This window comes from Motacilla alba, chromosome 5 (genome assembly GCF_015832195.1).
Source record: "Motacilla alba alba isolate MOTALB_02 chromosome 5, Motacilla_alba_V1.0_pri, whole genome shotgun sequence".
Classification (NCBI taxonomy): domain Eukaryota; kingdom Metazoa; phylum Chordata; class Aves; order Passeriformes; family Motacillidae; genus Motacilla; species Motacilla alba.
The window spans coordinates 16,948,374-16,960,102 of NC_052020.1; the positions used below are offsets into that span (position 1 = coordinate 16,948,374).

At 37.5% G+C, this 11,729-nt stretch overlaps 1 protein-coding gene across 3 annotated transcripts in view; it reads left to right on the forward strand.

The window, feature by feature from the left end:
• The window catches only part of CHID1 (chitinase domain containing 1), a 99,742-nt gene extending 88,933 nt beyond the window's left edge, over positions 1 to 10,809 (forward strand). For all 3 annotated transcript variants that reach the window (XM_038139106.1, XM_038139107.1, XM_038139108.1), the window contains exons 12-14: positions 4,022 to 4,102; positions 6,425 to 6,467; positions 8,522 to 10,809. In XM_038139106.1, the coding sequence (XP_037995034.1) occupies positions 4,022 to 4,102; positions 6,425 to 6,467; positions 8,522 to 8,620 (223 nt within the window). In that variant the 3' untranslated portion in view covers positions 8,621 to 10,809. The remainder of the gene's footprint in view (positions 1 to 4,021; positions 4,103 to 6,424; positions 6,468 to 8,521) is intronic.
• The last annotated feature ends 920 nt before the right edge of the window (positions 10,810 to 11,729 follow it).

The following is an 11,729-nucleotide window of genomic DNA, read 5'->3' on the forward strand; positions in this document are numbered from 1 at the left end:
CAGTAGTGGTTTCCTTTTCTCTAAAGTTTTTTTTGTTGAAGAGTGATTCAGGACTAGTAAAGCAAAACACCCAAAGCTTAAAAAGTTTAACTTCATAAATAAATCCTAGTCTAAGAACTAAATACGAAGCTATCCCTTCCTAGGATGTAAATTTTTGTTACAAAAGATATACTAGAGACTGGTTTCTTTATATTCTCAGGGAAAAAAACATTATCCATGAAGATAAATACCTTCTTCAGGGGGACTAAGGATTGTGGGTTTTACCTTAACATATTCCAGGGCTATGCCATTTTTCATGTTTTGGAAGAAAAGCATCTAAGAAAAGGAACACCAGTCATAAATCCTGAGAACATTTCATCTGGTTCCTTTATTTATTAATTGAATAAGCAGTAAAGTGCAATAGTGTGTAGGTGCAGCCACATTAGGCTTGTTCATAGGTACACATCTTTGGCAGGACTCACTTCACAGCAACTCTCTAATATGTATGTTTTGGCTTCTCCTTTACTTTGCAGAAGGGAGCGTTTGTTTTAACCCAGAGTGTTTGTAACCAGGAGTATCTGTCACACAAATAATAGTTCTTGTCTGAATACCAGGAAGTGCCCATTTTGACAAAGGCATGGCAATTAAGTGAGCCAGAATGGCACTTGTCTGTGTCAGAACATGTATTTGCAAGGTGGACATGCAGGTGACATTGGTCTTTCGTTACTGTTCCTGATGATCCATGCAAATCTATAATTTCTATGTGTTCATTGGTGCTTCAGTAGAGGCTGGCATCAATAATCCAGATACTTCATCCGTGCTGACCTTGTTTCAGGCTAGCCACAGTAACAGCATGACTTGCTCTGCAAACGGTCACAAACTTCCCAGGAAATATGTAGTGCAAGGCTGTGAAGCTGAGTTTTTAGTGTTTTTCATTCTCTTAACTGCTGAGGCAGCTTGGTAAAAGAAGAAAGGCAGTAAGTTAGGAGGTGATGGATGAGGAATTAGTCTGGATAGCAGTATAAAAGCAGAAGTGAACTGGCACAGAGGCAGTAGAAAGAGGGATGAATTAGAAAGAGAGGATGAAAAAATAGCAATAAATATGAGTTGAAAGGTATAGAGTGAAATGAGGAGAGAAACAAAGGAAAGCAGGCTGTGGTGAGCTTCTTGCCCCTTTCTCTTCCTCTTTGAGAGCCTGAAAATTTATCAAGAATTCTGCTATCCCACACACATTGACATCCCTTGTCTCGTTTGGTGTGATGGCAAATTTTGCTTATTTATTTATTTATTTATTTTAACCAGTCCATGTCAAATATGTGTTGAGTCAAGTACTGCCCCAGCTAGGAGATAATATATTAAGAGTGCCTGGTATGCATTAGTTTGAGTCAAGCAAGTGTGTTGTGATAGAGCTGCTGCAGTTTTATATAGGAGCCTTTCCACTTATGATGCACATGGTAGGATACTACAGAGATAATAGGATAATATGGCATATATCGGAGTTCTTACCTTCTTTCTTTTACTGAAAGAAAAGGAATAAAGGGCAAATGACTACAAGAAGGGAATGGGTTATTCCCAAGTTGGGGCAATAGAAAACCCATGGGAAACAGATGTAGTTTGCTGATGCACCTGTTCCCGACTCTTCACAGCAACTTTGTGTCTGGTTGAAAAAGATAAAGCTTGATTTTCATAGGCATTGAGCATGCAGTTGCAACTGAAGTAAATGAGAGCTTATTGTTTTGAACATTGTACTTGGAATTTTTGTTGTCCTTAACAGAGAAACATAAAAACCAAGTTCATATGTTTCAAGTAGGCTCCCTAAGATTAATGGATAGTAATGACAATTTGGGGGCTAATACTTCTTTTTTCCCCAACTCAAGCTTGTAGCTAGTTTCATCACTGTAGATGTGATTTCAAGATGAACGTGTTCATTTTTGCTGTTACATACTGTGGGGATAAATGCCTAGAGACAGAAGAAAGGGAAATAAATTCTCTGTGTATGGTCAGGATGAGTGCTCATTAAATGTGGTTTATGCCGTAACAGGTTTAAAATAATAATATACCTTTAATAGAAAAGGGTATAATAATTGGTTCCACTTGCATTTCTATTTTTAAAGCTTGTTCGTAAGTATTTTGAGCACTCTTTAATTGTGTTGGGAATTTTCGCAAGTGAAATTAAGATTTCCCATCTGAAGTCATACATTCAGGAACAAAGCTGTGTGCCAGGATGTCTTGGCTGGTAATTTTTGTGTTCTGCTCTGGAACATCTTGGTACCATATTCTATATGAGTGTAGTCTCCTGTCATTACTGGCATGGGGCAGTTTGTTAAAATCTGTCCTTACATTTTAAATATACAAAACTAGGTCTCTTTGCATATGTTTCTAGTAGGGCAACTTAAAATTTTTATATGTCTTAAAAAGGGATGGGCAGGTTCCAAAGGTCTAACTTACCCTATTTGAAAAGGTCCATTATTCCAGGGCATGTGTGTGTGAGGGAGAGTGCCAGAGCTCTTCATGTTTCCATGTTCTCACATATTCCTGTGTGTCTGCTTATGTAGATAAATCCATGCCTGGTATGGGTTCATTTGACATAAATACAAAAGAAAATCTTTTCTAAACCTGCCAGCAGTAGGAAACAATTTACCAACATATGAATGAGCAAGCCACAGCAAAAGAGAGAAGATGGTCCTGACAATGCTGAATGTTTTAATTGCATTTAGAATAGTACTGAATGAGAGAACAAATCTTTTTCAAACTGAACAATACAAAATATTTCTTTTTCTTGATGTATAATAGTGAGGTGGAATTTCAGCACTGATGCAGTCAGGATAGTGGCTGATAGAAATTTCTTAATAAGAAATAAGGTGATTTGAAGGAAATGTTTCCATCCAAATCTTGTCATAAGCAGAGAAATTACTGCAAGAATGAGACCAATTGTGGGAGATGGCCAAAGATGCAGGTTTAAAAATGCAGAAGAGACAGGGGAATGAGACCTTTCATTTTTATGTGACACTTTTGTGGCCTCTATCACTGGCAGTAGCTTGCCATCTTCTGGTCCTCTGACATGTGGCAGCCAGCAGCTTTGTTTCTGTTTTGCTGTCAGAAATGCAGACACTGTCTCTGCACTGAGACGATACTATGAGCTATAAATTTACAGCCCACCAGCTCTTCTACCCCAGTTCCCCTTGCAGGGTTTTGGGTCCAAGTACTCTATCCTCACTTCGTGTCAGGGGAAATAGGTCATTCCATGTTCAAAATGTCCATGCAAGAAAATAATACCAATAAGCCAGTGATGGGGAGAATCCATATGCAGAATTACTTAGCAGTGAACTTTTCTTGACAGTTTCAGTTTTAGAAGATTAGCTAAGCCCTTTATCTAGTAGAATTTTCCTGATGACATAAGCCTCATAGTGGAGGGCACAACTGTGTACAGCCTAGGGATGACTTCAGTTCCTGTGCTTTGGCATATGGATTTCAGACTGTAGAAATACTAAAACAGTGCCTTCATGTGTCCTTGTAGATTTGTCAATCAAAGAACATTAATCAATTCACAGAGTCACACACAATCACAGAATGAAAAAGGGGCCACTGGAGGCCATGTGGTCCAAGTTCCCTGCTCCAGCAGGGTCCTCTGGACCACATTACTGAGGATGGTGCCCTGATACCTTTTCAATATCTCCAGGGAAGGAGACTTCAGAGCCTCTCTGGGCAATCTGTTCTAGTGCTTGGTCACCCACATAGTAAAGTGTTTCCTCATATTTAGGTGGAAGTTTCTGTACATCAGTTTCTGCCCATTGCCTCTTGTCCTATTGCTTGGCACCGCCCCCTGACACCCTCCCTTCAGATATTTATATGCAAAGCTTTAGAAAAAAACAGCCAAAAAAATGGGAACATGAAATTGTAGAGTGGTTTAGGAAATTAGTTGTCAACAAGAAGATATTTTTGATACTGTGTTCAACATCTAAACATTTAGAAATTTCTGCAATGTAATTTCATAGCTGCTTCTTAGAAAAGTTAATTCCTTATCTATGTTTTTAATTTGTAGGTATATTGAAACCTTGAAGGAACACAAGCCAAAAATTGTCTGGGATGAACAAATTGCTGAACACTACTTTGAATACAAAAAGTGAGTTACGTTTATTAACTTACCATTCTGCAAATATTTTTGGGCATGGGCCAGTTGCTGTAGTATGGAACTGAATTCAGCAAATGAAAATTCTGCTGATTGTTATCTGTGTGTCAACACTGAACTGCAGCATAAAGAGTGTTCTGGGTGAGAGGAGAAAATCAGAGCAGGATTAATGAAGTTACATAAACTAGAACAATCTTTAGAAGAGAAGTCTGATGGGTAGTATCTTTAGAAATTATCCATCTAAGTTATCTATTGAGGGTCAGTTAATCAGAGGCTATGAGGTGAGTACTGGGAGCTGATGGGTGATTACCAATAACTCAGACAAAAATTGTTTTGAGAAAAAATCTATGGTACAGGAGCCTGGTTTCACATGTCCTACTGCTAAGATTGTTTAAGTGACAAACTTCCACTAGATGAAATGGACTGTAGAGAAATGTAACAGAAGTAAAACTAAGTGACTTCCAGATAAAGTTTTTGAAAGAACTGAGAGTGTTATGGGTAATAGTGTTCTTTGTCCTCCCTTTTTCATTGTGAAAGGACAAGAGGATTCCTGTCTAGAAGAATCCATTTAAAATAGATTCAAAAAATTAAACCCAGCAACATCTTATTAATCCTCTAATAATTTGGTATTTTTATGCAAAAATAACAAAATATGCAAAATTATACAATCAAATCCTACTACTTCTGCAAAGCTGTCTTTTATATTACTCAATGTATTGTTAATGTGAAGATACACAACTGAAAGGAAGAGTAAAACTCATTTAAGAAGCTTTTAAAAAAAACAATCAAAACCTCTTTATTTCTGAAACAATCTGGTCTAAAATATTTTTCAGTATTAAAAACACACAACCAAAGAATAAAAATTAAAACAAAACCTACAAATCACCTACCTTTGTATTTTTAGTTTAATTTTCAAGGTGTTTCTCAGTCTGTAATTTTCTTCTGACTTTATTTATCAGGAAAAAAATCTGTTGTTGAGCAGTGTTTAAATTTGGGGTTTTTTTCATGTGTTTGTATGAAAGGACTGGGATCTGTATGCCTTCATTTTTAATTATGTGGTATCCTGTTGTAAAAATACTTTGTACCAAGCAATTAGAGTTTTTTGTGTTAACTTTAAAGGAATAAATCAGAAGCTCTGTTTTACTGATCTTTAATGTCCAATCCTGTTGGAGACACAATGAGCACTAGATGAAAACTTGCTCTCAAAAGTGTATGTCTGAGGACTCTGTTTGAATGGCATGCTTCTGGGATTCATGTCTGAATCACATTTCTTGCATAGCAAAATGAACTTGTGGCAAAAGGATAGCTTGTCAGTAGTACTTCCTCTTTTTTTTGAAGCCAGCCTTTGAAGGTTCATGTGTAGGGCTTCCTGGAGGAATTTTTGGTGCATGAAGCCCTCTCTGTCTGAAAATTACTCTGAACTTGACTTTTGCTGTGCTTGGCAGTCAGCTGAGTGGTTCAGCTGGCTGCAGGGGAGGGTTATTTAAGGAACTCTTTTTCAGTTACCACTTTGTTTTGCAAAGGTTCAATTATCTTGGACAGGGATGGCAGCCAGGCTTGAAATATGTATGCTTCCCTGGTGAAGCCTCTCACCTGGAAATCTTGGGTGTCTGCAACAGCTGAGAAATGAAATCATGAATCTTTAAGCAAAGTACGGCTAATGATTTCATGTTGCAGGAAGAGTCTGTCTATTACAAATAGTTGCAGAAATCTGAGTGCTTGTCCCAGTGCACAGGCAGGTATTCACTTGTGTGTGTTGTGAGATTTTAGGAGCAATTCCTTCTTGATCTGTCCATGCACTCTACTTTTCCTCCTGGCCTAAGTGGTAAAGTGGTGCTGTGAGACCCTTTGTAACTCATCCTTCTCATTACTAGGGGTTTAAAATGCCACCTTGGTATTTGTGCCCAGTATAGCTTGCCCTGTCTGTATATTTTATACTGCTGGCAGTTAATTTAGTCTGAAAGATATTAATTCAGTGAATTGGAGAAAATATTTCGCAGTTTGCATCAGAAAACCAAATGTCTTCCTCTTTTTCAGATGCTCATTTAGCAGGCACAACTGCCTGTTACAATCTGACAGTTTTGTAATCCAGTTGCAACAAAATATCTCCATGTTTACTATGATTTTGTATCAAACCATCTCTGTTGTGAGATCTCTTCTTGGATCCTGTTTTCACTGTTAGCCTTTTCACAGTATTACAGAATCTCAGGGTGGTTAAGTTTGGAAGGGACAAAACTGGTTTTGAATTCTAGCCTTAGTTTAAAATCCTGTTATCTATCAAAGCTACTGTGACTATTTGGTTTTCTTGTTTTGCAGAAATAAGGGAGGAAAACATGCAGTCTTCTACCCGACACTGAAGGTAGGTGCCACTTTCTCAGGTCAGAGGGCTGTAAGAGGACAGAGATGTTTACTCATTATTGAGATATTTCAGAAAATGTTGGACTGGGTTTAGGCTTTTGTGAAAGAAGTTTGCCCTCATGTAAGTGTTATGTAAATTGTTATGATTCAAAGATTCAGCTGCTTGTGCAGGAAGGTTGTTTTTTTCTCTCATGCATTATGGGGTTTTGGGTTCTCTGAAGATAAAGCATGTCTAGAGATAGGACACCAGGACAAACCAGTGCTGTAGAGGATCTGTTCAAGTGCACAGCTCATGTACTATCAGAGATGTTGTTAGCAGATTCGCAGACAAGATGCCAAAGAAATTTTCCTTTTCATCATGGTGGCTGGAAGCTTGGAGGACTTTTGCCTTCCTTGTAACAGGGTCCTGATTCTCCTTGTCAGTCTGCATCACCCTGTTTTCTTCAGCTCTGTGGAACAGAACTTCAGTGTGTGGAACATACACAGAAGTGTATTGAAAACAGTGTTTTGAAAACTTCTACACAGAAGGGCAGAATACAGGATAAAATGGTAAATTACAGCCTTAGTTCCTAGGAAGTTATCTTTAGACTTTCTCAAATTAAACTGAAAAAAACCTGAAAAAGCCAGCGTGTTAAACCTCTGCTGGCATTTAGTACTGGAAGGGAATTGCTTCTGTGGTGAAACTACACTGTATTTACAGAGACCAGAGACTTTTTTTTTAATGGTTAAACTAGTATGAAACCTAAGGCTCTGTTTTCCTGCATTGTTATCTTAAGCACCACGAGTAAAAGGATATTTCCCCTCATTAATCCAATATGGCTGGAAGTACTATCACATATGGTATATTAACTACCACATCTATGTTCTTGCTAGTGCTGCATGTCTGAGAGTGTTAGAAAGTTTCATTGTGAACGTATCAGAGAAAAGATAGCTTGTGCTGTTATGCTGTTTTCTTCAGCCTCAGGGAAGGATTTCACACTGCCATTGTCAGTACTAACCAAGTTAAGAAAACTCATTCTTGTTCATTTCTTTCATTATTTCTTCTCTAACAGATCACCACTCAACTGTGTTGATTGGTGAATCCACGGAAATGGGTTTTCTTTCCATTTTCAACATTCTTGTAATGAAATAGTTTGAGATTTGTTTGCTGGTCAGGATGATTGGGAAACACTGAATGTTATGTTGGGAAACAACTAATGAAAAATGTGTTTCTTTCCCCTTTAACATTATACTCACTGAGGTTGCTCAAAATTAGTTTGTTCATGACTTGTTAAAAGCAATCATGAATGCCTGGCCCAGTGGATTTGTTAATGATGCTGTGATACTTCATTCTGTTTCCCATGGAAATGATTTTTAAACACATTGCTAGTGTGAGTAGTTTAAACATTGCAGTGCTGTAGCTCAAAGTAAGAAAACCTGAGAGGAAAAGATTGAAAAATAATTAATTTTGTTTGGAAAAAAAAAGGCAGAACATGAATTGTGGCATTGCTTCTTTTGTTAACCAATGGCTAAACTAGCTCTTCTAAATCAATGGCTGGAGCTCAAATAGAGATACTTTTAATTAGAATCTGCAAGAATCTCTTTAAAATAGAATTTTTTTAATGTAAATTGTGACTCTGTCCTGGGAAAAGGCAAGGGTAGGCAAGAGATCTTGATGGTATTTGACAAATCATTCTGATCGTCTTCAGTGATAAAGTTTTATTTTACCTCTGAGATATTTCTGGGAAGAGTTAGAATTTCTGTACATTGTGAAATGATAGCCTAAATTAGAATAGTCCTTTGCATAGTTCATAAATCTGATTTATTTCTGTGGCATTTTGTCAATTTAGCTGGTAATCTTTTATTAGGTCATTGAATTAACTGGTACGATTAACTGTCTTTGACTGAATGATTGCTTGCTAACCAGAGAGTATTTGAAATGCAGACAAGGTTTTTCAGTAGCTGGTTCAAGGGCAGATGTTTTTAAAAGGTCTGGTAATGGCATGAAGAGATGGCAGAATGGAGTGTCTGATATCTCTGACTGAGACATGATTGCTTTATATGTCTTTCTCTTAGTCCATCCAGTTGCGCTTGGAGCTTGCAAAAGAATTGGGCACTGGAATATCCATCTGGGAACTGGGACAAGGCCTGGACTATTTTTATGATCTGCTTTAAAATGAGAGATGATCTTAGAAAGACTTTATTTGCTTCACTGAGGCTCCACCTTCAATTAATCTGAGTATCCTGGAGAGGTGATTTTTAAAGCAGTTTTTGTAATTTATATCATATCTGTATTAAACTTGCATTTTTTTCCCAATAAAGAATCCATTTTGATTTGCCAGACAGACATGATTGTTGGTATCTGATGAAATTCTGACAAAAACCTACAGAAATGTCCCTTAAAGCACCTGAGTTCCAAGTCATTGAAAACAGACCAACATAGCTGGATGGAGTCAGAGTTGAAAATATTTTCTGAAATGTTTTCTACAAGAAGTAAAATGGGAAAGTTGATGCTATCTGATCAGAGTTTAAGACGGAGACCTTTCAAAGAGCTACTGGTATTAACCAAAGTAAGAGAACAAATAAATCCATCATATTACATCATCCATACAAATTTAAAATCTGCTGGGCTCTCTGCATCTTGCTGTCTTCTGGTAAGGTAAGTGAACATAAAATGTCAGGAGGGGAGACCAATCAAAGGACTTTCCCTCAAGCTGGTAGAAATCAAGCACTGACAAGCTAAGCTGTTGGCTCTGTTTGTTTTGTCATGTTAGTAAATTCCTTAAGTAGTTCAAAGTCACAGTAATTTCAATTTATGACCTGTTTCTAAATTAGTTCTGGTACAAGAGGTGCTCTGTGATTTCTCTACTCTGCTTAGCCAGCTTGTGGCTCAGTTACAGTATTTAGCCCTGGAGTGTGATGCATTAGTGGCCAGTTTGTGGGAACTGTAACATTCAGCAACAAAGGCTCTGATGATAATCATGGATTCCATGGACATGATGGATCCCATGGCCCCAGCAGCTCTGGCAACCTCTTGACTTTAAGCAGGCTCTGTAAATGTCATCAGCACCTTTGTGCATGAAGCTGTCATTCTTCAGCTGCACACATTGGTGCTTTTATCTCCGTAATGTGGATTTTTTAGGAATCCAACAGCTGTAAAAACCCATCAGTTTAAAAACAAAGCCAAGAAATTGTGTCCCTGCCTCTTGGTTTATAGTATTTGTGTTTGTAGAAATCCACAGGCTTCAAGGCAATTTCTTCTAAGGAACTAAGAGGTGCTGGGAATTTGATGAGGGTGTCATTGGTCACCAGCAGAGACCGAGGCAAAGAGCTCTGTACTCCCACTGGTGTTCTTCTTGCCACTTAGAGTTGTCACAAAGATGACTGCACTCCTCTGTTCACATCCACCCTTCCCAGTAATTAATCTCAGCGGGGAATTTATCTGCCCCTGCTGTTTTCAGCAGAATAAATCCCACTGTAATCCACCATTGATTAAAGAACTATTGATCTTCACCTTTCTGATTTAGTTCTGGCATCTCTTGACTTTTCACATTGCGAGTATCCAGCTGGGGTAACTAATCAGGTTTCTTTCTTCCATACCATTAGTAGTAAGATAATTTGCTACATGAATCCTTGTGTTCAATTAACTTGAACTTTCTAGTTAGTTCAAAAGCAATTTAAAGTCACTCTGGCAATGGTATCTAGAATAGCACAGGAATTAAATTCTATTACACTGTTTTTTTCTACTTTCAGTGGCACTATTGAACCACAGTGTCTCAGAAAAAAATACTCAGAAATGGAAGGGGTTGTGTTCTGAAATGGTGTCCATTTTTATAATAGCTAGTAGGTAGCTTCCCAACTTGGATGTGGAGAAGAAAATGATATTTCATTTTAGCTTCTTTCTTCTCTAGAAAAGATATACATAATTTATCACAGATTTCATTTTGTTTCTATTCTGTGATGATTTTTTGTGAGGTACATGATTCCTGTTTGTCTCTGAGTACAGCTATGTTAGAAAGAAATGTCTTTTCCATCCTTAGAGGTAGAAAAAATTCCTCTGTGTTTCAAAAAGATAGAAATAACCCTTGCTGTTTCCTGAAAAATAAATATGTGAGAAGTACCAGATGTACCAGAAGTACCAGGCTTTTGAGCCATCCATGGTATATTGGTGTTTAAGAACAAGAATGTTGCCTTTGTGTCTCTAAAGGTAAAACATGTTTGTTGCATTAGAAATAATATTCTAAAAGAAACAAAGTTGAATTTATTCTTAATTATTAAATTCTCTGGAAAAAAAAAGAAAAAAAAAGAAGAAATGAGCATCAGAAGGGGTGTGAACTCCAGAATTAAAGCATAACAGCTTCTGATGAGTTGGTCTTGCATTTCCCTAATTTTTCAGTATGTGGGAATGTCAGGTTGTCTTGTAATAACAGAGAATAGAGAAATCAGTAAACCACAAGAAAAACAGCTTTCTTTTGAAATTTTCACCTCAACACATTTATGAAAAGATGACACAGGAGAGAGATGCTGGTATGAAAGGGGGTCCTGCAGAGCATCTCCTTTTATGACAAGTGCAGAAAACTGCATGAGGAGCAGAAGGTGGGAGGGAGTGCTGAAGTGGTAATTCATTATTTATTCCTAAATTAAAAAAGCAAGTGTTCCTAAAATGAGGTACTTGGCAGGGCGAGGCCAAAGATACTGGACATAAAGGATCAAGGGTATGACTAGGGAGAAATATTTAGTGTTTCTGTTAAAACAACTTATACCTAGTATAGCAAGCAGTGAAATGGAAGTGTTTATTTGAACACAGTATATTATAATTAAGTTTTCTAAGAGACATTTTAAAAAAAGGTTTCCTGTATAGGGGCTCTACTACAAGAAAAATTTCCTTGTATTTGTATAAGATCTCAAGCATAATGAATGTTATGGTAGCTTTACATTTGCTACCTGATGCCAAGTGGAGAATTTTCCAACCGACATGTGCTCTCTTGTATTTCTGGGTGATTTTCTTTTTTGGGTGAGACTTACACAGGGTTAAGATAAATACATTTTTTTCTACACAATTTTTATTGCATTCACTGAGGAAAGGAAGTAGCAGCTGATTCTGTTGCAGCTGGCCTTGGATACGAAGCTGGTATTTTTATTGTCAGTTATCATCACACACATTGTTTCAACAGGTATTGGGCAGGGGTTGTGTCTAACTATCTTACCAAGGCAGAAAAGAGGACTTATCTGGGTGCTTGTAGGACCACATGGACCATTCTTGTGGGAGAACAGCATCCCATCT